Below are 27,132 nucleotides of genomic sequence, written 5' to 3'. Positions count from 1 at the left end.
GTGAGACCTGAGTCTGGATGTTCTGCCAACATTTATGGGAGAAGAGAAGGCACGAGACTCTCTAAACAATTTCTGTACTTACACAGGTGAAAAGTGTGCCAAGCAAAGGCAATTAGGGCCCAAAAATAAATCAAAATGGATACCTAATGAAATCTGGTTGCAAACTTTTCCCAGATATTTTTAGTACATAGAGAAATTACTTCCTGTTATGAATAAAATTAATGATTAAAGGGGGCCAACCCTCATAGCTCACTTGTAATTTGCTTAAGTATTATTAATACTTTCTAAAGTAATTGTTTCTACTTTAAATAGAAAATCAGCTGGACTGAAATCTTACAAATTACAGTTTTTAAAGAAAGCAAATGAACAACTTAATTATTTCCTACTAAAAAAAAAATACATGTGCATTTTTAGATTTCAACAGAATCCCTGCCTGCTTCACTGCCACCAGCACAGTTGGTTGCTCAAAATAACAGGACTTTCTGCTCTGTACATTATGTCGAAGTGTGGCAATCTAGTATTTAGAAATAAAAAGTGCAGAACTGTGCTTTTCCCCTCATCTCTCCTGCAGACTGCCACCCACACCTTCTGGCCCTGCTCCTCCCTACCCTAGAGAAAAGGACAGGGCTACCACCTCTGCTGCTTCCCATGTTTTCCCTTTGGCTCAGCCTCAGCCAATGGAGCCCCATGCTCCACAAGTGCTCTGTTCTCCCATTTGGGAGCATTCTGCAAAGCTGCAAAAGAAACTTAACTCCCATGAAAAGTTCTCACCAAGCAAAGCCCTTTAAGAATAACGTGCTGCAGTTTCAATCATGTGAAATACCTCTGGATCACCTATTTTCCTTTTCTTGCCTTTGCTAAATACACCATGTTAAGCACAGCTACGGTCAAATCACACAGATGCCAAAGTTCCAGATTCTGGACTCCTGGTGGAGGTGTACTTCGTACTTAGATTTAGCATATCACTGGAGCATAAATACAAGGGTAACTTCTGCTCTTATCAAGAAAAACAAACAAAAAAAAAGAGCTCATGACAGCACATACAGTGTGCAACAAGAATTCAGAAAGCTTAGGAACCAAGAACTGAAACATCACTACTGATATAGCATAAACCCTTGGTTTAGCTGTGTTATTTTGTGTTTTGTTGCACTTCATCTGTAACTTCACCCAAATTTCATAAAATATCTGTTTGATTTTCCTCTGCTCCCTTTTTATGCCTTCAGCTTCACTTCAGCATATTTGTCCAGCAGTATCAAATCAAGTTTCTAAACTATCAGCTTGCATGCACCTGACATAAAACCTGGGTGTGGTAGAAATGCAGTGAGGAATGAAAAGCAATAAGGTACACACTCAGTGTGCTTATTTATAACAAACTAATTTATACCAGTCCGCTCTCCCTACTGATAATGCTCTGTAAAGCACTCACACAGGACAGCTGTTTGGCTCTCCCTCACCTCACTCGCACTCCTCAGCCCTTTCAATGCTCCAGCTACTTTAAAATGGCCACTACAGGCCTCAGTAGTACAACGTCTTCTTGAGTGAATCTGCTATGTGCGAAGCAGCACGTGAAGTGTAGGCCTGAGCTGTTACTTCCCAGGTACTGCTGATTTATGGGCCCAATTAAAAGATATCATTCAAAAAAAAAAAAAACCACCAGAAACCTATCATCATGCAGGACTGGAATACAAAAACAGAGCCTGGAAGTTAACCTTCCCTGGAAAACAGAACAGAAAGCAAAAGTAGATCTTCCAGGCTCCACATACAAATGAGGACATGGCCTAGAATGGCCAGCCATCAGCCCATGCCTGTGCCAAGACAATCTTAGCAGTCTTTCCAACCATAATGATTCTACGATGAGCAATGAAGTGTCTGCATGTACCTGTTACAATATATTTCTTTCACAATTACAACAGATCCTCATTTTTCTACCTTCTTTCTGTAATCACCCTACCAGTCCCAAGTGCAATTCATGACAGGTAGAGAAAAATCACTAAGAACTGCCACCTCTCCTTCAATCCACAAACTTTGCAAAGCTGATTATCCCTGCAGCCATTACTGCCTGCTCTGCTTCCCTCCCTCCAGGACTTGTGTGGTATTTTTCTTTTGATTTTAAATCATCTCTCAGCTCTCCGATTTATCATCAAGATGCGACCCAGTTTTGCAGATTGAAAGGAAGCTAAAGCTAGAAATGCCAGAAGATTATCCTCATCTAAATTAAATCAGCATCATCCAGATTAAATGGGGAGAAAGAACACGTACAATCAGTGATAAATCAGACACTCCATGACACAAACAGAAATATTAAATATAAGCCTTAAACACAGTCTCCACACCTTATGTTAATGCTTTTGTGGGACCTCTGGATCTGGAAGTATCGTCTTCTCTCAAGTCATTGTGTTCTGTTGTTATGCTGCATTCCCACAGCCTTTAACAGTGAATTGCTCCAAGGTAGGTGTTTGTTTTTTTGGAAGAGCACAGTAAAAGAGATGACAAATTTGCACCACTTCACTTGGAGTACTGCAATTACTCTTGCAATTATGGGATCTGACAATCATATGATATCTAACCACTCCAATAAAGCTACACTTACCTCAGTAAATGCACACACAGACACACTTGAAGCCCATTCCTACACTGTGAGAACACCAGAGATGCACTCTAGGATGTTTACTTCTCCTCACCTGAGCAGAACAACTGAACAACCAGGCTTCAAGTGCATTTTTCCACTCTAACAATAACCCAACGTCACAAGTTCCCAAACAGGTCATACATTCATCTCCAATATTTCTGGGCTTCCAAAAACACACATTTCTCTCTCACAGCTTTGAAAGTACACTGCGCTTGATATTCACAAATGAAACAGGAAAGTCACATTTCACACTGTCCAACGGACATAATTCCTTTTGTGTCTTCAGTTCTTCTCTTCCATAAACTCAAAAACAAAAAGTGATTGTGAGCTTTCCATCTGATCTTTTATAAAAAACATTTATTAAAAAAAGCCATTGCATCAGTTTTGGAAATACAACATGCAGGGCTGTTTAAAAGAAGAAGATACAACTTCAGAACTGTTTCTTTATCCAAAAAAAAAAAAGAAAGAAAGAAAACCAACACCTTTTCCTTTCAGAACAGCGTTTTACTTGGAGCAGAGAATTCTCTTCATCTCGGTACAGTAAGTTTATTGCAGCAGACAGACGTCCCAGCTGCAGTCAGAAGACACACAGGAACACACATGATTCCTTGTGCCTTACAGGCTGCAAAGTTATGTCCTTACTCCACTTTTGTTGATGGATTAGCCTAAGTCTGTATATGCGAGTTAGCAGTGGTGACTTGCCCACATCCATGCAAAGGAACAAAAAAGTCCTCAAGAGCCTCCTGACTAATAAATTGCAGTACTCTCCTAAAGCAAGATGATTTAGTCATCATTAAACAAACTAATATTACAGAACATGGTGCACACGACAGTCTTAAGATCAGCCAAGCACATTCAAATATGTGCAAACATGACACTTCTCACGCAAGCCACAAACATGATAAATATTTTCAAACTAGGTTCCACAAGGAGGGAATCTGATAACGTAGGGAGTTTTTAAGTTGTATTTTTTGTATTTCTGATGACTGCTTTCCTGCAATGCAGCATCCATATAATGCCCTTCTGTTCTTCGCTGCAGAATCTGGCACTTTAATAAATTACCAACTTGCAGAAAAAGGAATGTGCTCATTTTAGCACAGAACACCAGATGCCCAAAATGGAGACCAAATTTGAAACAAGAAAGAACAGATTTTAGAATGTAAATGGTATTACTATTACAGAGAAAGTAAATTGGCCGCCGTGTACTAGTGAGTACAACAGCCATCTCTAAAGAAGCCCCAGTCATCCTTAGCAAGAAGCATAAAAGGTTATCAACATGTAGTTTAAAAAGCTGCAGCAATAAGAAAAGGAAAGGATCAAAAACATAAAACAGAAAAGACGAAAAAAAAAAAAAAGAAAGAAAAAGGGGGAAACAAACAAAACATGGAGGAAGAACATTCTGAACATGAAAAATAGATCAACTTGTACCAGCAACAGAAAACACCCTGGGGCCACTCTCTAGTTCTCATTCTTTCACAAGCTGCATTTTTATCAACAAGAGGAAAATGAAGCAAAATTGCCATCATGTTGTGCTTTATCTCTGAACCTTTTCTCTGTCTCTCACAAGGCTTCAGTAATTATTTACATAGCACCACAGGCAGTGATACTGTCATGGGAGCCCTGGCAACTGTGCTTACACAAAGGAGTGTAGAAGAAAGGTGTAGCTGGCGCTGAACTGCATTTTCTGTGGTGCACGTGTAGCACATCTCAGCTCTCATACAAGACTGGCCTCCCCAAGCTCAGCATTCTTTTATTTTAGAAGGTGTGTTTAGCTAGTTGTATTTCACACATACCATTAATACAAAAACCCAGGGAAGGGAAGTTGCACAATCAGGTGCTGTTAAGAAATCTCTACGCCTCAGCCTCGTCTGCTCCCCCTTCCCATCCAAGAATGACAAAGAGCAAACACCTTGGAGCAGAGCTGGAAAATTAGATGGATGGGGCTGAACGGATGCAATTTCACAGCTGCAGACTTTGAAATTAAGTCAGGGAATGCTGCATACAGCGATTGGACTGACTGCCCCAGTGCTGTGCGAGGAGATGGCAGTGCTGCCAGTCAAGTGGCATTCAGTTCTAAAACCAACACGTTCGTCTTAGAATTGTACCTGGAAACGATCCAGCTTAATTTGCTCGCGTTCAAAATACCAATGGCAGCATTTTGCAAAGGATAATACTTCCAGCTCAGCATTCATTTTCAACCAGAGAAGCCAAAATAATCAAACAAAACCTGATACCAAACACAGAGATAATCAGAGAGTTTATCTAAACCAGCATTACAGCTGTGGAGTGGATCATTATGACCCATAGGACACAGAGACAAAAATAAATTTAAAACAAACAAAAAACCCACCACACACCCACATCCACTTATGGGCAGCCATGGTAAGATCTCTTTGGGGTAATGCCTGTCAGAAAACAACTGATGCTGTCTTAAATGAGAAAGTTTTTTTCTTTTTCTTATAAAAAAAGACTGAACACAGTAGGAATATAAAGCTGTCCCTGTTATTTTTTCTCCAATGGCCTTGCCTTACAAAGCATTGAGAAACACTGCTGTAAGCTCCCTGCTTGCCTGCCAGACAGATGAGTTGAGACTGAGTGCTTTCTTCCTACACACATTGCCCAAAGTAATTCTAATTTCAAATAATCCACCTACTGGAAAAATTTTAAGCCACCCTTAAGGAAAGGCTTTTTTAGTATAACCGACATCCACCTGAATGCTCATTTTTTGCATGTCTATTGAAAACATTAATGGACTTATAATCAAGTTACCATGGTTCATCATGGTACCGCACACCAGCTGTGGTAATTCATCACCTTCACACCCAGACCATAGTAATTACAGAGCACTGAGCCTCACTTGGAACAGCAAAGGAATTTCAGGCCACGAGATGCAAAATGAATTGCTTTATTGTAGATTTGCTGTAGTGTAAGGATGTTCTTCGCTCTTGATGCACTGTAACCCACTAAGCTGCCATGGCTGGATTGCAGTTCTAAATGCTACATCTTTCAAGGAAGTCACTTTGTACAGATTTATTCCAGATATTTCAAACTATTTCTTCTTAACATTTTTAATCTTACTTTATATCGAATCAATCTCAAAACACACACACAAAAAAGCTGTAAACTGCATCATTCAATAATTACTGCTGACACAAAACGCAAAGTCCCAGTGTACAGCCAGTTACCCAAGGGCACAAGTTGGCCTGCCTCAATGCAGGCAAGCCAAGACTCTTACCTGCTTGGGGCTCTATTGTCTTGTTGGATCCTGCATCCATAAACACAAACCGTCCACCACCAAAATCTTCAGCATAGTCAGACAGGTAGAGCAGTGAAGTATAATCAAAAGAGCCGTAAGTCACCTAGGAGTAAGTCAACATTATCAGTTATGTTTACACAAACATTATATACATATAATGAACTAGGATTTTACCTTTATTACTTCTGCCCTCAGAGTTCCCAAAACTAAAGAAACACTCCTGCTGATCTCTGTCATCCCACGTGTACAGTCATAGAATCATTTAGGTTGGAAAGACCACTAAGATCATCTAATCCAGCCATCAGCCCATCCCCACCATGTTTACTGAACAGCCAGTAAAAAAAACAGTGTCAGAAGTTACACCTCTTTATCATATCAAACGTATAGAAAGGCTCAGATCTGTTTGTATTATTTCAAGAGAGAATTTGACCATAAAACTGACAATGATGCCCAAAAACAGTCCTTACATAACTAATCCTATCTCCTGGCTAATCAGCTAGAGGTCACCTTTTACTCTCTTCCATCGTCTGTCATTCAAGAGCATCATGATAACAGTCAGATATTGACTTTCCAAATAATTACACATTTGTTGTATGGAAAGGAGTAGATATTCCTCCAGGTTTTATTTTAAAACCTTAAACATAGCTTTCAAAGTCTCTGCTTCCTCTCAGCCTACAGACCAAAAAACCCATTTCTAAGTATAACAGAATGACTTTCATTACTGGTTAAAGTATTATTTAAGTATTTTGTTCACTGTGCAGGCTGAAGGTGGGGAAGAGAAATGCTATACATTAGTAGCTTCTCTCCACACATTAGCACGGAGTTCAGCTGGCTTCTGAATGTATTTTCATATCTATGCCATCTACAATTTAAAAGATGCTTAACAGTAAACAGCTGTATTCTCAAATGTCTTTACAGTGTATTACAACTCAATCAAGTTCTGAATTACACCAAACAGGGAAATGCACAGAGCAGCAGTACTGTATAAATATATATCATCAGCAGAGTGTTTTGTCTGACCTGGTGACTGTTAGAGGTAGGTGTTTTTTCTAGGCTTAGAAGTTCCCTAAATCTTTTTTTTTGGCTCAACATCAGCTGTACAAATTATTCTGTAAGGGCAATGACTACAGAGAACACAGCAACAGATGGCACAGGAAGACATTTTCATTCTTACTCATTTTGTTATTTTGACCATATTGGCTTAAAGAAAAGTGCCAAATCCAGCAATAAACAGTCCAAGTCACAAGAATGAAGAACATTTTGGTGATACTCTTGTCCCTGTATTTACCCAAACCTTGTTAGCAATATAAAGCAGTAAATGTGCCACTGCAGCACCTCTAAACAGCCATTCTACAGCCCTACTCCCACAACTCGATTTGCAAAAACTATTTTAACCCTCATTGTTTCTGTGACAAAAACTCCAGTTAGTGTAAGGTTTGGCTTGTTGAACTTGGGGAAGAAAGGCTGAAAAGACTGTGATTGCTGCCTACACAGGGATGAGAGAAGGTGGAATTGAGAGAAGGGAGGGGAACAAGACTGATTAAGAGGGTCCATACAAACCAAAATAAGTATGAACTGATCATGAAGAAGTTTAGGCTAAAAATTAGTGAAAATATACACTGAAGTCCAAGTGGAAGAAAAAACAAAATAAGCCTGATTTTATGATAGAGACTGACAAGTCTGTGAAGGATGACAGAATCCTTGCCCATGGGACTGCAGAATTCATCTACTTCTACATCTCTTAGAGAACATTATAAGACTATTGTGCTGTCAGAGTTGAGCATGCAACAGCAATTCCGTTATAAATCAGATATTTGACTTTGGAAAGGTTCAGCTCCAAACAAATCCCATCCAAGATGAAGCTCCACATCTTCAGCCAATGCTCTATTTGATTTACCTTGCTTGTAAAGTCAGCAAGATTAAATGATTCATTCGGGTGATTTAAGGGTTTCCATTCCCATGTAACTAAAAACCAAATTAATTTTAGAGGGAAAAAAATCCAAAGCCTCATACACACATAATAGAACTGTGCTGTTCCATTATGCACTTAAAATCTTTCAAACCAAAGATACTGAGATGGAGAATTGTAATTGCAGGATACTCAGTAGCTCAGAGAAAAAGGTAAAATGTGCTCATGTGCTCCAAGGACACAACTCAGTTTGCTTTCTCAGCTGCAAAAATCAAAACACCAGGCAGGTTGATTGCACTGAAAACACACCATGGAACTACACAACTTGTCTACCCCATTTAGCCTTTGAAATATTTTCTGACCCTCTGACCCACCTGATGGAATACAGTCTCTTGCATAGCTTTGAATTCTAAAGCCATACAGCCATAGCAGCTACATTTATGTTTTTAACCTCTAACTACACAATATAGATGCACCTTGTAAAAATACACACACAACATATATACATACTTACATAGAGATATATTTGTGAGTATCTACAGTAGATTAAAATCACATGCAGATATATATATGCAACATACAGTAATTTTTCCTGAAAGCTATGATCTGGTAAACAGAAATCACAGCTTTTTAAACAAAAAGCATCCAGAAGCTGGTCTTAGCTTCTCTGCACCAGTGACTGCAAAATCCCCTTGCCTCACCTCTTTCAAATAGCACCTGCATTTGACATTATCATCCATAAAGTGGCCTAGGTTAGAAGGACATTAAAGGCCATTAAAGGCCATGGGCTGGTTGTCCCTCACCAGCTCACAGTACCCAGGGCCAATCCAACCCAGCCTTGGGCACCTCCTGAATAGGGCACCCACAGCTTCTCTCTCATCATGTTTCCTAAACCTAAGTTGCTTCCACCAACATCACAAAAGAGTGCAGAAGCATGTGCCAGTGTTGTGAGCAACAACAGATGTGCTCCCTTTAGATTCTTTCATCCCTTCCAAGGTAGAATGTTTCACTACTGTTTTTCTTTTTTTTCTTTAACTTTAGATGTTTCAGGTCATCCACTTCAAGGTACACTACCCATACATAGACTATAGCACTGAGTTTAACTTAGATTTTGATGGGCTAAGTTCTGTTTGGTTCCATCTTAGGTGACTCTTAAAACTCAACAATATGATTTTGTCTACTTTATTTTAAACAGAACACAAACAAAATCCAAGTTGCAGAGAGCCTTTGAATTCATTTTAAAGCACCAATAACTTACTATCAATTGTAAACCACTTTAGACCATTGAAAAACCTGAAATATTAAGCCTTGAGCCTAGAAATAGAAAACTATACAGTGAAAAGAAAGTCATGGTACTGCCACTCTAAAAAAAAAAAAAATCCAACAATAAAACATTAAATTGCTAATAGGGTACCATGTCCCCACTGCATAAAAATGGTCTTGGATTGGCTTCTAGAATTTGTTCATCTTTCCTTTAGGTTCCTCATCTGAAGGTTTTACTTTTTTTTACTTTAAGCATGAGTTCTCAAGCATGCCTAAATGTTTAATGCAAAATAACTTTAAAGTGATCTAATAATAGCACAGAACATTTGCACCCCATTAAAGCCTCCTACTTACCTTGTCAATGTGTGGGTGCCAGTATTCATCATGTGTTGTCTTGGCTTCTGTGCTGTTTATTCTAGAGAAGAACGTTGGCTTAGTCAGGTACATGGAAGAAGAGCTGATACCAAACGTCTCAGCAATCTTCTGTTGAATTCTGTGTCTCACATCACTGCAAAGAACAGAACACAGCAGACTGAGGGTTGGAACAGTGCCGAGGCCCCATCTAAACAGTGCCACATCTTCCTGTTTCTTCTCAGTGCTTCTTCATTCACTGTTACTGCTTCCTCAGAGCTAAGCATCTTCCTCAGACTGTGACTATCTACCCCATTTTCCCAGTTTATTTTGCCTTTAACAATAGAGACTTACTACAATTAAAAAAAAAAAAGACAATCTGCAGTTTTTTGTTGTTTTTGTCTTCTGTGGTCCAGATTTTATGATTAGTGTAAGCAGTCTGTTTTCTAAGAAATTCCATGCATATTGCAGTGTTTATGAACTACCAAAAATTAAAGAGAAAGTATCTTATATGCATATTGTTAATCCAAAGCAGATGACTGGAAATGTGCATGTTTGCAGTGTTGTCTTGTGAGACAAGCCTTCAATCATCCTTCAAATAATTTCAAACTAGCCCAAAGTCGTCTCAGGCTCTATGAAATTCAAGGTTTGAGGCCAACATATGCATTGATATCGCATGCAGATTTTCTTTAAAAATGAATGCAAGATGTTTTCCCTAATTATTCTGAAAGTGTCTACATTGGCTGCTCCTGTGCTTGCCAAGAAAAAGAGCAAGATTTTGCCTTTTTTGAAATTAAAAAAAAAAAGAAAACAAAGAACACTAGGAAACAAACATTCTTCACTGTACAGAACTGCTTATCCAGCAGCACCCTATGCTGTCTTCCAGGACAGACAAGGGCACGCAGAGCTAGCACAAACTGCCCCAGCTTCGGTTAAGTCTATGACACTTCAAGATTTCTGTGACTCATAGGAATCACTGGAAAAATCCCACAAATAAACACGTGCAGCTAGTATTTGATTTTGAGGAAACTAAAAAGCAACAAACAACAAAGAACACAGTAACACATTTTTTAAAATGTTCTCAAGGCTTAATCCTCGGTTTCTTCTTTAGATATAGTTTTCTCCCCATTTAACACACTCTTAGGCACTTTATGAGTTGTCTTTTCCTTCGAGGACTTCAAAAGAAGCACCAAAAACCAGATACTTGGAGCATACACCCTTCTGAAATTCTGAATGGAATGATGGTTCTGCATCTTTCCTGTGTTAGATATTTCTCTACTGGATTGTAACTGGATTTAAGTTTTCAGCAGTCAATTCAAGCTATTTCAGATGTGAAATACGAAAGCCATGAAATGAAATTAGAGATGAGATTATCAGATATTTACATGACTGCATGAACTGATGTGTCAAGTTGCAAGCTATGTAACAGCCACATTTTGTAAAAGTAATAACAAGAAAGGATCTCCAGGCCACCACCCCTTCCCCTCATGCCTGTGGGTGCCTGGTCTATCTGCCTGCCTTCCTAGAAATAGGAAGGAGGCTGCCTTGTGCTTCCCAAAAAGCATTAGATGCAGTTACTCACTTCACTTCATCATGACTTGAAGGCAGCTCGCACTGTGAGCAGCCCACCACAGGAATTAACAGCCTAACCCACAGTGAAGGAGCCCATTCCCAAGCTGTATGGCAGCTGGCTGCAGCAGCCAGCTGGAACAAACTCTGAGTTAGCTGAGCCACAGTCCTGACACAACTTTAAATCTCCAACAGTTGTATCGCTCCCTAAGCAATGCTGCTTCCTCTTTTGGGTTGATTCCTTTCCTACTTTCAGAAACTTCCTACGAAGATTTGCTGTTCTGTGTACATAAGGCTCTGCTAAAGCTGCATTCCTCCTTGAGACATCTGTGCAATGGCTTCAGGCAAGGATGTAAGTTTTGCAAACCAAGCAGAAAAGCTCTGCTTCCTGACACACAAAGAAATCTAGCTGGTTTGGATCATATCAAAGAGAAGGAAAAACTCATTAGTTAAAGTATGTTGCACAGAGAAAATAAGCACATTTTCCAAAAGATAACATAAATAAGAAACAAATTCAAGTAGATAAGAAAAATAGTGAATGGGGAGATAATAACACAGCAGGTAAGGTGAAGGTCTAAGCACAGATTCAAGTTTTATCCTGGTCTTGTGGCAGGACCTGCCTCCAGCTGAGGCAGCAATAACCAGGTCTCTGGGCACAGAGCACATTGTGGCCTCCCCTTCCCCTGCGTGCTGCTGCCTTCAAATACCGAATAAACTGCAGATTTCCACTGATACTCAAACAAGCAACCCACGCTGCAAAGACTTGCTGGAAAAAAGCCCAAGCAGCAGTGCACCTTTGGGTGCCTAAATGCTTCTTCCTTCTTGAGCACATACTGTACTACTAGAAGTGCACAGAAACTCCAGGAAATCCCTAGTTCAGCCAGCTTTCTACATAGGGAGTTTAATACGTACTTTCTAATAATATGAAGTGAGACAAAAAAAAAAAAAGTATGTAGACACCAGGCTGCAAAATTTCCAGCTTAATGCAGCAGCAGCCACAAAAAGGACTGAGAAAAAGAACCAAGTGTCAAACAAAAAATCTCTCAAAGATATCAGCTGTCAGACCAGAAAAAAAAATATATATATATATACGTATATATATATACGTATATATATATATATGCTGTTAGAGGCACTGCACAAAGTGAGATTTCCAGCACAGTGCCAGGAATAGTCACAAAGCTCCACGAAACCACTCAGCTTCTCTAGCTCACTGTCAGTATCCCTGCACAGCTCCAAGTGAAAAGCACCAAAGGCAGCAGAAGCAGACAAAACAATGCTCTTCTATATCCAGAAAGTTTCAACAGAAATCACACATGAACAACGAATAAAGGCAGAAAGCAAGCTGTTAGTTCTCCCTCTGCTCATTCTGTGTCTGTGCCTTAACAAGTTGGGAAGTTTCTGGAATAAAGCTTTGATGGTACTGTTTTCAGCTGAAGTCACAACCTTAAAAACAAGCACACATTTAAAGGCCTTACTTGTGGATAAAGATGCATCTATTACATGAAACAGGAGGAACTGCTGCAATATGCTTGGCAGACAGGAGAAAAAGCATCAGCTTTGAAACTGTATTAGCTTATGAAACAACATAGTTCTGACACAAATAGTTTAGAAACCAGCCTCCTGGCTCAAATGCCTACTCAGATTTGTTATTGTTGTAATCAGTAATACTCAGACATGAATTACACCCAGTTATTTCTCTCAAGAGTGTATTTTTAAACAGACCTTAGTAGGTGAATGAAAGTAATGAAGATAAACGCTCCCAAGAATAGCATAAAATCATTCATTAGGACATAATGCACTGCAGTCTGTATTAAAGCACTGCCATTAGTATGAACAAAAGCATTTGATACGGGTTGTGACTGAAATATCTCCTATATTGGCACGCAGCACCAACGTAATACTGATGTTTCTAGCAGCCCTCTCACCCCACAGAGCAGGGGTCACAAACTAGCATGAATTGCTGCTCAGGACACCTCTTGCCCACTAACTTTTGTTATTTTCACAGATTCTTTGATCTTCAACAGAATGGAAGGCAGCACAAATTACTTGCAGATTATTCTCCACTGTCTTGTGAGGCAGATATTGGATACCTTCTAAAATCAATTGTAATAAAAAAATCATAATATGTTTGTGATGTTTTTGGGGGTAGAAGTACATGTCATCAGCAAGGACAGAAATATCAAAAAAACATTGGGTCAAATAATAAAATTTCAATGGTTAATACTTAAGACAAAACTGCTATGCTAATAAAACTAATAACATATGCTGTCTAAATGGAATATATCTATCAATTAACATATTTGAATACTTAATTCTCTTTCTGCCACTAGAGGGAGGTCAAATTCCTTCATAAAGACAAGAAAAAATGACTAAAAAAAGCAGAAAATCATTAAAATTAGACTAAAAGTTCAAGCCGGGCACATTTTAAATTATGAGAAAGCAACTAAAATGCTTAACTGAAGATTTATTGTGTCTAATCAATTAAAGAATGTTTGTTCCTAAGCTTTGGCAACACACTTTCACAAACACATGGAACTCATTATGTTTTTTGTCTTCATTAAGTGGATGAGCAGGTCTACAGGAAAGCTGAAAGCATCAGATGCCAAAGCTATAACATTATAGCACATTTCATATTCTGGCTTCTTTGGGAGGAAAGTATGCTCTGCTTCCCAGGAAGTAATTTGAAGTCCTTCCACTTCCTGCTTCATCGTTTTTAATGCTTTCCTACACTTCATCTCCCATTAAAAAAAAACCAACACTCCTATTCTGACAGTAGTAGAGGACTGTCTTTATCACCTAACGTCTCTTGGATAACAGATGTCAAACAGGAGTTAGTGATAAAATAGTTTACAGCTCAGATAATATGATCTGAGAACTCAGGCAAACAGCTTTCTTTGCTTGCAGGTCTGGAACTGGGCTTCAGCCATCACCCCCTTATGCAGGAAGGGAAATGCAGTGCTGCCACCATCTGATTCCACTTACACCATCAATACCAGCCTGACATCAGTGATACAACTAAACAACATCTGCTGTTTTGAACTTTAGACATCTTAGTTCTCAGTGATTCTATTCTGAGCTTGAAGTTCAATTCCATGTCTGAACCCATCACTAAGGATAAGCCCCCCCCAGCTTACACTGTACAAAAAATACCACGTTTTGTAATTCATTCAGCAGTCATTGGATTTTTTTTACCGATATAATGCAAAATCCTCTTCTGTGAAGATGTCTTGAATTTTGTCCCCAAATAACCTGAAAAAATTAAATAAAAATCTAAAATAGCTGATACTGGATCAGACTGCCCAGTAAACCGTGCTGTATTCTCTCCAAATTTGTGCTTTACTAATAGCCCATGTATAGAGACAATACTAAAATCCAACAAATCTTGAGCATTGCTCAAAGATCAAAAGTTAAAAGATTAAAGGATCAAGATACAGCAACTGATAATGGAATTCCCAAGGCATGAAAAACGTCCCCTCCCACATGAAATAAGCATATGGATTCAAGTTTTTTTTTTAACTACTATTTCAGACTATTTGATTTCTCCCACTGCTGATCAACTGCGGACTGTAAGCGTGGAAGCAGGGAGAGAAAAAAACACCAAAAATCCCCCAAACTACCTGCTAAAGAGTAGCTTTCAATAAGTCCAGTTTAACAACAGATAATGCAGGTTTTCCAGCCACAGCAGCTTTTCAACTAGCCATGGAAAACTTGGCAGCTGGCAGTGCCAAATCTTCCAGCCCCTATGGACTGAATACTGAAGGTGTAGGATTACAGGAGTGACAGCAAGTCAAAGTCTCACATTAAAATTACCTGTACAGATTAACAAATTGCTTCCCTAGTGAAAGAGCTCCAGAGTGCAAGTCCAAAATTGATGCCTGGGAAAGGAAAAAAAGAGTCTGAGAAGGTTTTATCATTATTTAACAATCTTTAATAAATCGTCTTGTTGGCTTTCACTTGCCATACCCTCCCAAGTCAAAGTATCAGTTTCTAGCTTCACATCCAAAATATTAATGCTTATTTTACAACTGCAAACCTCCTCCAGCTTGTTCTATAAATGACCATAAGATTAAGGGACCATATGGATAAAGCAGAGTACTATTCCTGAGATTCAAATCCAGCATACAGAATTATCAGAGCCTTCCTCCCCAGGGTGAGACACTGTGTTCCTGGACCAGTCTTAAAGACATTCCCCTTTCACATAAAGATGACTCATTTTCCAGTATTTATGAAGTGCTCAAATAGCAACACTAATATTTAACCTGCCCAACATTTATTATTAAGATTTCTTCACCATGTGTTGCTGTGTACTTCTCATATTTAAAACAGAAAAGTTTGCTTTAAAGAACAATTATAATTCTAAGGTTTGCCGGAGCCACTTTGTTATTCCAATTTCTAAACTGCTGTAAACTATAACAAAAAACTAAAAGAGTGAAAAGATTTTATACATGGAAATAAATAAATCAATCCATTTCTCCATTTGACTCAAGCCAAATGCTGCTGTTGAGCTCCAGATCAATCTAAAAAGGTCAGTATTCACATTTGCTGCGATAGAAAGCTACCTCTATAAAATATTTTCCTAAACTGAATGAAGTACACTGTTTTACGTCCCTTGCTGTCCAGAAAATACATGTTTTTTCCCTATAATTTAAATAGTAATTAAAAACATGCTCACTTAATAGCACCCTTCCTTGCTGCACTGAAAACATCAAGTAGCAGCAGTGGATTAGCCTGACTGCCACTAACATTAATGTGACATCTTTGAGGCACAATATCCTGGAAAAAGCATTCTCATCTGGGAATCTGGCATTTCCTGATGCACCACATACCATCCACAGGTGAGCTGCCTGGAAAGAATGATAACTCCATCTTACAGCAGGATTTCTGGGCATAGCTGGGACAGCACCTTTAGAAACTGCTTTTTATTTTAACCAAATAAAAGACAGGCTGGTGAATGCAGAGCAGCAAATGGTCAGCACACTGACACAGAGCTGCAGTGGCAGCCAGCAGTATGGTTTCAAACACACTCTACACCCCAAGCCTCAGCACACTTATCTCTCTCCTTCTCTGGATCACATTTGGGAAAGACACCCATGACAACCCAAGCAAGAGAAAATTGCTGGAGGCTCAACTGTTTTTAGCTTCAGAGCTGAGATGGGAGCTCCACTAAAGTCTCTATTTTAAAAGAGATAATAAACTTATTTCAGTACATCCACCCAAATTTATTCCCAAACTTTTAAGAATATATAAAGTAACAGGCTACTTAAACAGACGTGAGTTTTTCAGACTTCTGCTTCTCACACAAGTTCTTTAAAGACTGCAGAGGACTGTTCAAGAAACAAGTCACCTTACTGCAAGAGCTGCCTTTGGATGAGCATAAGCTTTACTCAGGCTTCAGAAGTAACATATTTTCATTTCATTGGTTTCTGGTTCGTACAATAATCTAAATTACAGCTGGAACAAGTAAAACTGCTCCTCTGTAGCTTCAAAAATACGCTTGCAGCCATGCCAAGGTAGATTAGAAAGGGAAGTAGCAGGACATATCTGAGACAGTAAGTTTAATTTAAGAACAAATTTCTTTCCAAATACTTCCAGCACACTTTCCACACACTGCAGACGATCACAGCTATGCAGCAGAGACCAAAACAGTCAAGTGGATCAATACAAGGCACTCCCAAGAAGTGGTGACATTCATAGCTGAGAAGGCAATAACCACAATACGAAGTCAGACAAAGAAGACTGAAAACGATAAGAGAATATTCCTCAGGGTTGTTTCAGACAGGAGGAAAAAATAACTGAATGACGTAGGCAGGGACTTGATTATGAACACAGCAATTTCTTTAATAGTTAACTGGGAAGAAGCTGAAACACATTTAATTTAGCCTCTGCCATTCCAGAGCATTCAATATTTTCAGTACCATTTTTTATACTCAGAAGAATACCACGTAGAGGACTGTGTCAACACCATTACTTACAGTTCAGCTGGCTGACCACCTTCCATTAGTCTGTACTTCAGATCAGTGCTCCCAGGCAGAAAGCTCTACAAAGTTTATTGAAAGATGGCAGGAGCAATGCAAACATACCCACATGTATTCACGTTTGACAACTCACTAGATGATCCTGGAGGTCTTTTCCAAACTTAATGATTCTATGATATGATCTGTTTATGAGATATGGTTTAACAGAAGTGCTACAGAGAAGAAATTAAACTTTCTTTAAAAAAAAAGGAAAGGAAGGTTCTTTTGGAACTTAAGTGTTGTTAGTATCACATTTTCCACCTCTCTCACTGCAAAAAAGATCCAAGAAGGCCACAAAAATAGCCACCTTTTTTCAGCATATGGCAAAAAGGATCAATTTCCCTACCTCACAGGGCAAGGCACGCTGCCAGGTACAAACTGACAGCTGTCTCAAAGTGCCTGGCTGGTGGCTAGGCAAGAAAGAAGGAAACTGCAGGATCTGAGCAGATGTATGTGATAAGATAAATACTATGCAGAGGCTTTATCTTTTCCCCTGAAAAATCAGGACAGCATTTTAAGGACTCTAGAATTTGGTTAGAAGGGCTGAAAGCAGAACAAGGAATGATATTACCTGCAGAAATACCATACTGTGCATGGGTGTGCGTGCCCACATCAAAAACCCTTGTTTGGCATCATAGCCACACGTTGTTTGCTTCTTTCAGTCATGAGAAGCATAGATTTCCCTGCAAGAAGGAGGTTTAAAAAGCTACTAACGTCAATTTTGCAGCAGCATAGGAAATGGAGTACCACAGCTGACTACTGCACCAGGGGGTTTCTTTTCCCTGGCTTCAAAGTGCCAATAGCTTTGATAGTAAATGAGTCAAGTTTCACTTATGCTGGAGAGATGTTCTGACGGCAGCACCTCCAAAGATGTGAGCGAGTCAAACTGGGAACGTAAGCAGGGATTGCATGCAAGAAAATACTGGGTAGAGAAGAAAGTCATTAGCTTCATTAAGGTGAGAAAAAAAAAAAAAGTTGAGAAACACCAAGAGAACTAGCACAAGTTACATTCTGGAAAGAGAAAGAACACAGTAAAAAAAAAAAAAAAAAAGCTATTTTGCAGAGTACAGGAAGGCAGTACAGTGGTGCAGAAGGTGCCTCTGTTTAGATTCTGCTGGAAGCCAGACCAGAAAATTACACATCCTCTTCTAGCTTCAGTGCGTGCATGCACATGAATGGGCATGTGGGCAAATACACCGATTTAGGAGTAGTTATAACAGAATATGGGACAGAAAGTTCAGCACAACAACTGGGGTATGACTCCTGGGACACTTCAGTGATTCCATGTCAGACAGAATCTTCTCAAAACAAAAGTATGGAGAAGGAAACAAGTTTTTGTGCAACCCTTCAGTCCCCCCAGGAAGCAGAAAGGACTGCAAAGGGAGAGAATTGACGGAGTTACAAGTTTAGCTCTTTAAATTATTAACTTACAGCCACACACACAAATCTACTTCTGTGAACTCAAAATACAAATATGACAAGCAAAGATGCTATTTAAAATAGGAGTAAATCAGAATGAAAATAGTCTGCCCCACAGCAGGAATTTGAAGCTTGGAACTATGGAGATAAAGTTAACTAAGGAAAGAATTAAAAAGAATCAAAGAGGAGAAGTGAAGAATTATTGAAACAATTTCAAAGGAAAAATTTAGTCTTCGAACAACAAACATAATTGGATGGACTTTCAAGTCTCAGACATGTAAAGCAAAGCAGCTCATAATCTCAGTCAACAGACCTGCAGCTCATAAGGCACAGAGTAAGGTGGCCAGATGAAATGAGAGTTGAGGCATTTTGTATGCTACGTAGATCAGAGGCTTGAGAAGAGGACAAAAAGCTTCAGTGAAGAAAGAAGTTTCATCCACACATCATCAGCACAGATCAGTCATTATTTAATGAGACCTGGGAGCCAAGATTGCAATATCAGGAGCAGATTCACTCCAGGACATCAGGAATCCAAGAACACACATTGAATAAGAAAGAAAAAAATAGCAGAATGGAAAAAAACCAACAACAAAAAAAGCAAAGGCTAAGAAAATTTAGGTAAAGGAACTACATTCAAAGGGTTGTCCTGAACATTATCCTCTAGAAATGCTTTTCAGCTCATCTCTTTAGCATCTTTCAGTGCTTTGAAACATCACCCGCAGTTCTGGGTGATGTTTCAAAGCAAAACTACACAGCTCCTTTTGCACCTTTCCCTAAGGAGTCACAGTGTGCAACAGCTTTCTCACATTCACACACTGCAAGGAACCTGAGAGAATCACAGCCTACAGTTCTGAGACCAACAAAATTTTATTACAGAAGAGTAATTTTCCCCCATTTCTCCTCCCCTTTAAAAGGTCTCAAAATGTTTTTTGCAGATCTTCCTAAGCAGTCCCAAGGATAATTAAAAAACAGTCTTTTTTTCCCCTTCCATCACAACTTTTCTCCTTTTCTTCCAACAAATGTCCCAATTCAGCAGAGGCCCACAGAAGTGCTTATGTTTACAAATACTCAACAAACAGTATCTGTTCATACACAAAAACAAACTGAGAACAAAGAGGGAAAAAATGCAGAGAAAAAGATGAGTTTTTTTCCACTTTTAAAGAATGTAATTCAGCGTTCTGCTGAAGACATTACATGAAGTTTTTTTTGTCACTACACAAAAATCAGCCTTTACGTGACAGCTGTGAACCGCTGTGATTTGGTTTCTCAAAAAGAAATCAAACTTGTGCAGTTCTTCTGCTTTGGCAGCTGGTTCCAGCTGCAGAAGACTAAACCAGACCAAGAGAGGCACTAGAAATATTAACTTAATAGGAAATGTGCCAGCTGTACTGCAGAAGTCAATTATAGTGCTAGCAAAAGCATTAATAGGATAGAAAATAAATTTCCAGACAACTTCCCCAAATCCGTTATCTCCTCTTTTTAATCTTAAAGCTCTCCTTGGAAGTAAGAGAATGTAAAAATTAAGAGGACACTGCTCACCCCTCCATCTGATCCTCCCAAGGACAGTCCCCTCTCTGCTATTCTGCAGGCAAAACAACAACCTCAGATGAGAACTGAAGTCTTGATCACTTTGTCCTTTAATGTCATTACATAAAACACACAACTTTCCAGCAAGAGTTATTCACTGCATCAAATACAACCCAGTTAAGTAAAAAAGAGAAGCTACCTTTTATTTGAATTATGCACTTAGTCATGAAAATTAAGTATCTACACATTGCAGAACATTTCTGGACAGGAACACCTCTTACACACAAGGCCATAAACACCTTCCCTAAAAAAAAAAAACCCACAACCCTGGCTTTCAGATACGGTCTGGCCAAAATTAAACATAAACAAAACAAGCAAATACAAAACCCACAGATTTTCTAATTGTAGACTTTGACAGTCCCATGCTGTTTGATTAAAATTCATCACTGCGCTCATAGAGAACTACAGGGTCAGCACCAGGTCGTAGTTACCCAGAAAGCAAATCATCTGAAAGGATATTTATGTTTGGTTTTATTGTTTGTTTTTATTTCTGAAGATAAATTGGAACAACAGGCCAAAATTGTTCAAAATTTACTTAATGCAGAGAATTCTATTTTCTTTTCTTTTCCCCCTACAACCCATGTGTCCCACATAGCTATGCAGACTCTGTATGAAAGAGCCCCCACTACAACAGAAGTGCAAAGTAGCTTTTAATAAGATACACACAACTTTAATGCATTAATCAGTTTAAGTCACCCTCCTTCAGCTTGCAAGCTTTCTGTTGCACCTGAAATGGGGCACACTGTTGGCACGGCAGGTAGAAATTTAAGGAGAAGAATTACCTACGGATTCTTTCTGCTTCCTCCCTGGTGATCACTGCATCACTCACACCTCTTCCACATCTCCTGGGAGTGCACCCTGAAACACAAAAGGAAAGACCACCTTCCCAAAAAGCTTCCAACCAAATCCCCATGAATGTCCTCCTACCCCCCTTTCAGGTTAACAAGAGTCAAAAGTTACATCAGGAGCCACAGAATATTTTTTATCAAAATCCCAGTGTAGGATTAAAACAGACTTACTGATGCTGCTGAGCATATCTAGCACTTGCAGCCAAAGAAGATGCCCCTTGCTTAGTCAGGCTGTGCTGGAGACATCTGTACATATGTACATGTAAAAAGACAGATGGGAAGAAGGGCAAAATGTCTGCATCTAAGTGCAGCAGTACAAATAAGTGTTCTTAATTATATAACTGGTCTCAGGAAGATGATCTTCAGTGATTTCCCCTTACCTGCTCTGTTTTAGCCTTCAGACAGGCAGGGCAAGAGCCAAACGGGTCCCTCCATCTCAGGCTAACAGTTCAAAATCAGCCAGCATTTCTATCAACTGAAACTACTCAATAGCAAATAACTACAAAGAGTTCTTCTTCACAGTGTAAGCAAGTGTTCAAATAACAGACAGAGATCCAGTACACACCATTTGCAAAAGGGAGAGTCAAAAGAGAGCAAATCACATTCTGAATGTGATATCTCTACAAACAGACCTCAAAGGGCAACATTTTATAATGGACCCTGCATTAAAAAATGTCATGGCCAAAAGCATTTGGACCTACAATAAAAAAATTCACTTTCAATGCTAGGTCAATCTGCAATGAATTTTATATTAAAAGTTCATGGAAAAGGAGCAGCAGTAAGAGGAATGAAGAATAAATGAAATTTCTTTTAAAACTACAAGTCTGGTGCACAACTGTCTTCGGGCAAGAACAAGAAATAAGATCAGTTCCGAGTCAGTGCAGACCTTGGGATGTTGCATTAGACATTTTCCTGGGGAAACTCCATTTACAGATGTAAAGTTATGGAAGAATCCGAATGAAGGCATTTTTGACATTTGCCAACACACTTTCCTGTTGCTGAGCTGCTCTTCAGAGATTATTTGTTCCTCGGAACAAAGGAGAGGGTGCAAAGCACTGCTACAAGAGGAAAAGAATTCCATTCATCTGTGCAAGGCCAAAGCGTCAGTCTGCTCTGATCAAAAGCATCTGATGATAACAATGAGCACAGAGTGACAAAAAGAAATCTTGCCACAGTACAAGTGCTCTGCAGGACTTCACGCTGGCGTCCTGGACGTGCCTCGGCTGCTTCAACACTGCAAAACCCTGCAATTACAGCAGCACCTTGAGAAGAAAGAGGAGCCACAAGGAGATGTGGGTGAAAAACCTGCTGACAACATGTACCAACTGCACACTTGAAAAAGTCACTTATTTGATGTGTATTTAAACTGGAGGTACAAAGGGCATTCCTAGCAAACACCTGAGAATCCAACTATTCTGAAAAGCAATTTTTCCTTCGAAACCACTGGGGTAAAAATGTAACCCACTTGGTTTCCTACCTTGATTTGCCTGCTGCAACCCAAACAATTCTGCCTGTTTTCTGACTACCAGCAACAACTCGCTGAGGTCAGCTCAAGAGTCAAATTCCAGGAAGCACATGCTGAATTATTTGAAGATGATCTATGAAAGCAGCAGGTAAAAACGTCAGAGGTTACAGTGTGAACCACCCATACCGCAAGGCCAGCACAGAACCCAACATTATAACAAAAATGAACCAGAACCGCTGCTCCCCAAGCTCACTTTTCTCCTTTTGACGCTGTGAACAAAAGCAGAATCGAAATATCCCATTCTTCAGAAATGGAGTGTTTCCAGGAGAGAAAAAACAAAACACTTAAAAATGCAAAAATTCTGTCAGGGACCTGAAGGTGCTTTAAGAATTTGAAAACAGCACTTTGCAACACAGCACCAGCCCCAAAAGTATAGAATTCAACTGACAAGGGCTTTCCAGGTGGAAAAGTTGAGCTAAGTTATGAACTGGGGGGGGAAGAAGGGAAGAGGAAGAGAGGGTGAGTTCTGTGCTATGTTTGAGAAGAACTGTAATTACCCCCTCCCTCTGCAATCAGAAAAGCAGGACAATGTTCTCATGGAAATCCTGAACTTTTTCAGTCTCTCAATCCCAGACACTGACCATTTGCCAGTCAAACACTGCAAGCACTGGAAATGCTATATTCCTTTGTAGCATATAACCTAGCAGTCACAAATGGGAAAAAGTAGCAGCCAGTAAACACTGCCAACTATTTCTCATCTCTCCTAAAGCTCATAAAGGCTCCACCGTATGCATAGGTTAAAAATTGGCTCTTCACTTTTGAATGCCAGCCTGAAAAGCATCTCAGAAGCTGAATGATGAGACATCTGTGCCTCCACGCTAGCAAACGCTCATCATAAGAGCAGGACAAATGGCTGAGGGAGAAACGGCTTCCATCAATTCAACACTCTCAGATGCACAGAAACAGCCAAAAAAGGAACGAATTTACGTTGCCAGAACTGAAAACACTTATGAGACATTTCATTAGGAACCACAAGATTCATTCACCAAAGACATGCAGAATAATTACCATCAACCACAAATCACCACGTATTCCACACCTTAGCTAACATTCTATGGGTATAAAGATACCAACAAATTCATAAGGCACAAGCCTGGAAAGCTGCAGTACACTTATTATTATTATTCTGCTACAAAACAGGATTAAAAAAAGACTGAGATAACAGACTGACACAAAAATGAGATTCTAAGACACTCAGGAGAAAGCTGAGCATAGAAAACCAATGAAGTTTTCTTGACAGATAGAGACAAAAGAGCAGAATGACCTTCCTTTTGCCACTGAAAAGGACTCTTTAATGCATGAATGGCAAAGAAAACTCTTAGAGATAAGGGAAAGCATGTGTTCAAGGAGAGATGTGGCAAAAAGGAAATTCAAAGGAGAAATTCAATGCTCCACAGCAATTCATCTAAACAGAACCTTCCTTGCATGACTCCCCAGAAGGGACACTAGAAAGACTTGCTTCTTCAGAAGAGATTTGTGCTTTATAATTCTGGCTGCAAACATCAGTGCAGGACTTACCCTTCTGGAAAGGCTGGTACTGCAGTCAGGATTTAGCAAAACTAGCTTTAGAGAGGAGTGTTACAATGTGTAGCAATTGGATATATCAATACAATGGGAAAGGTGTGACAACAGAGATGTGATGACAGTAGGACTGACACAACAGAGAGATGCTATAAAGGAAGGAAAGAAGATTGCTCACCTGTATCAGAAGATTCTAGGTTTGCAGGGGAAAGCTTCACTAAGGAAGGATCTCCAAAAAGAGAGCCTTCCCCAGTAGGGGTCAGCCCTCAAATGAGATCTAAGAGAGGTGCAGCCAGGCTGCCCCTCTTCCAATTGCACAGGTTAATTGCCTTCACTTGTGCTCCCAAGGCTGACTGGGTCTTTTCCCCAGGTGCTCAGTCAGTGGTTCAGGCTGTGACTCAGCAGTTCCCATACATATTGCTAAGCTAAGAAAACTGGCAAAGATAGTGCTAGAGCAGGAGGTATTCTGAAAGAAACAGCTGAAGCTTTTCCAACCTGAGAAGAAAAACAAAAACAGAGTCTAGCATGAAATCAGGCAGGCACCAGAAGCAAGGTATGAACACTGGATGCAAACTGTGGAAGGACTAGAACCACTCGTGTTGTTGAAAACAATTTCAGCATTAAGAAATGTGTCATCTTTGTCCAAGAAACCACTGCACGTGAGAGCACTAAAGCAGTAAGAGCACGCTTCCAAAATCTGCACTCATGAGAATATAGGCTAGCATTACAGAGTACCCAGTAGCTTCTGCAAAGCTGTGCCTTTTGGAAAGCAAAAACAACATCACTTATCCAATAAGCTACTCAGCTTTGGATGCAGGAGTTGTATTTTTCCAATCAGAGTAAAGGAGAAATGTACAAAACACTGAAAACCAGAAATACTCCCTAATCAGCAGACAGAAAATAGAAAGTAACAGGACCCAGGGTCTAGGTGCCTATATCCCAGCTTTGCCTATACTCGAAAGAGGTTCACTGCCAAGACAGGGATGATTCTTAAGAGAAAAGAGATGGGCAAGATGATATTGTCATGATAATACCAGAAATCTCAGTGTTGGACCCACTGTTAAAACTGCTTTCCATATCCACTGACCTCACCTCTGGGAAAGGATCTGAGCCTCAGCAGTGGCAGAAGCTTTGAACCCTGACACAGTATGCCGGCACACACAGGACTACGCATAGTTTCATCAGACACGCTGGAAACCACAGCAGTTTTAAGTAGTTAACCATATCTCAGGAGAGCAGAAATAGCAAAGGTCTGGCTGCAAGGATCAGACTCTGCTCACAGCACGCCTCATCTTCCGCAAACATCATCAACTTAGTAGTTGAGCACATTTTATAGCTGTACGAAGCGAGTTTTCTGCTGAGCAGTACTATGGAAATAAGGCTCTGTGACACCAACCACTGTTATCTATTGAAGCAAACCAGATGCTCTGTTGGACTGGATCGAGGGGAAGCAGGGGCAGGTGCATAAGTCAAAAGCTCATCTGAACTGTGCACAGACACCAAAGGGTAATGGCAGCGTGCCTCCTGACACAGCACCAGCAGCTGTGGATGCCACGCCAGAATAAAAGCTCTTCAGTGATAAAAAGCTGTTTCCAACGAAGCGATTAAAGCTGAGGAGCCGAATGCAGATTGGCAGAGCAGCAGTCCGTGTGGTACAGCCACCCGAAGCTCCCAGTAACGCGTGCAGCAGGAGCACTGCGGGCGGCTCACAGGCACTCTCTGGCGGGCACTGAGCGAATGCAAAGGCTCTGAATACAAACCCATCCAAGGCGACTCCCCCTCGTGCCTTCAGCACGTTCCTGGGTTTGATGCCGACCACATCAGCCATTTAATACGCAGTCAAGAGAGGGCACGCTTGCTCCTCCCACACTGCAAGAACACAGAACGCATCCATTCATTCCTCAGCTGAGACATCCATGAAGTTCCTTCTCCGTGCTGAGGAACGGCTGTCGGGGCTGCCAAGACCACAAGTCCCCAGCTGAGAACATTCCTCTAATAAGCCAGAGATAGGGAAAATATTGTTTTGATGAGTTTTCTTGTTTGTTTTTTGATAAACCAAAGCCTGGTAGCAGAATGCAGACAGATTCAACCCCAGTTCAGAGTTTAAGAACCAAACCTGCAGCAACACTGGCTGCATAAGATTTCTTGGCCTTGAAACTACAGAAGTACAGCCAGCAGCCATTCTTCCTTACAATTACTGCAGGAAGTTAAAACTGAACACATGCATTCTCATGCTCAGAATCAAAAAGTCCTCCTACTGAGGACGCTCTCTTGTGAGGAGCTTCCTGACAGTGCTTTACTTGGCTCCAAGAACATCTACTGTAATGAATTCTCCAAAACCCTACCACATAAACACTGGGAAGGCCTTTTTTGACTGCAGGCTGTACATCACTTTCTGTCTGGTCATCAATTTTTTGGCCAACAGGACCAGGACCGGGCAGTTATCCCCTCCACCTCCCATCCTTGGGGCTGATGGCCGCTTCCCACCAGAACCATTGCTGGAAGAGATGCTCTGCTCCAAGCAGCTCACTGCAGCTCCCACACAACTCCAGCTTTGTGTTAGTAAGCTTTTGTCAGCCACATAATGAATCAGAGAGAATGGATCTGTCTAACAGCTAAAGGAGAACTAGATTTGGATAACAGCTTTCAAGAAGAGGGCAGCTGTGGCATCGAGGAACACAGTTTAGCAGGTGTGGTGGAGCAGGTCGATGGTTGGACCGGATGCTCTTAGAGATCATTTCCAACCTAAATGTTTCTGTGATTCAAAAGTCATGGCACAGTTCACCACTCACACTCAACACACAGCCAGGCTGAAAGAAGAGCTGAGCTGCTTTTTCACAGGAGGAGTGCTTTGAAGAAGAGACATCTCCCAAGAAGATATCTCTTCTTGCTCGGGATTAGCAGAAAGTTTACTCCGCTCCCCCTGAGCCTCAGCAGAGCGTTATGTGAGGAGCACGGGGTGCGGCCCCAGCGCTCCGCCTCCCCGCAGGAGCGGGGATCCCCAAATACCTTCAAACCTCCGGTAGCCGTCGTAGTCCCCGGAGCACGGCACCTCCACGAACTTGTCGAGCAGCGTCTCCCCTCGCCCGGCCAACACTTCGGCGACGCCGTCCTCAGCGCTCCGGGAGCTCCACGCCAAGAAGGCGCCGGCAGCCGCGACGAGAGCGGCGGAGACGAAGCACGCGGCCCACAGCCGCCCGCCGCGCGCCTCCCGCGGGCCCGCATTCCTCCGTGCGCT

At 40.6% G+C, this 27,132-nt stretch overlaps 1 protein-coding gene across 1 annotated transcript in view; it reads right to left on the bottom strand.

Moving 5' to 3' along the window:
* Positions 1-27,132, bottom strand: part of OGFOD3 (2-oxoglutarate and iron dependent oxygenase domain containing 3) — a gene marked incomplete at its 5' end in the record, with an annotated part of 35,747 nt that extends 8,615 nt beyond the window's left edge. The window contains 7 exons of the mRNA XM_010721296.3: positions 5,865-5,988; positions 9,412-9,565; positions 14,173-14,229; positions 14,791-14,855; positions 19,953-19,995; positions 20,783-20,858; positions 26,904-27,132. Of these exons, the coding sequence (XP_010719598.1) occupies positions 5,865-5,988; positions 9,412-9,565; positions 14,173-14,229; positions 14,791-14,855; positions 19,953-19,995; positions 20,783-20,858; positions 26,904-27,132 (748 nt within the window). The remainder of the gene's footprint in view (positions 1-5,864; positions 5,989-9,411; positions 9,566-14,172; positions 14,230-14,790; positions 14,856-19,952; positions 19,996-20,782; positions 20,859-26,903) is intronic.

Source organism: Meleagris gallopavo, chromosome 20 (genome assembly GCF_000146605.3).
Source record: "Meleagris gallopavo isolate NT-WF06-2002-E0010 breed Aviagen turkey brand Nicholas breeding stock chromosome 20, Turkey_5.1, whole genome shotgun sequence".
Lineage (NCBI taxonomy): Eukaryota > Metazoa > Chordata > Aves > Galliformes > Phasianidae > Meleagris > Meleagris gallopavo.
Note: the sequence above shows the minus strand (reverse complement) of the source record. Positions and strands in the feature narration are given on the sequence as shown.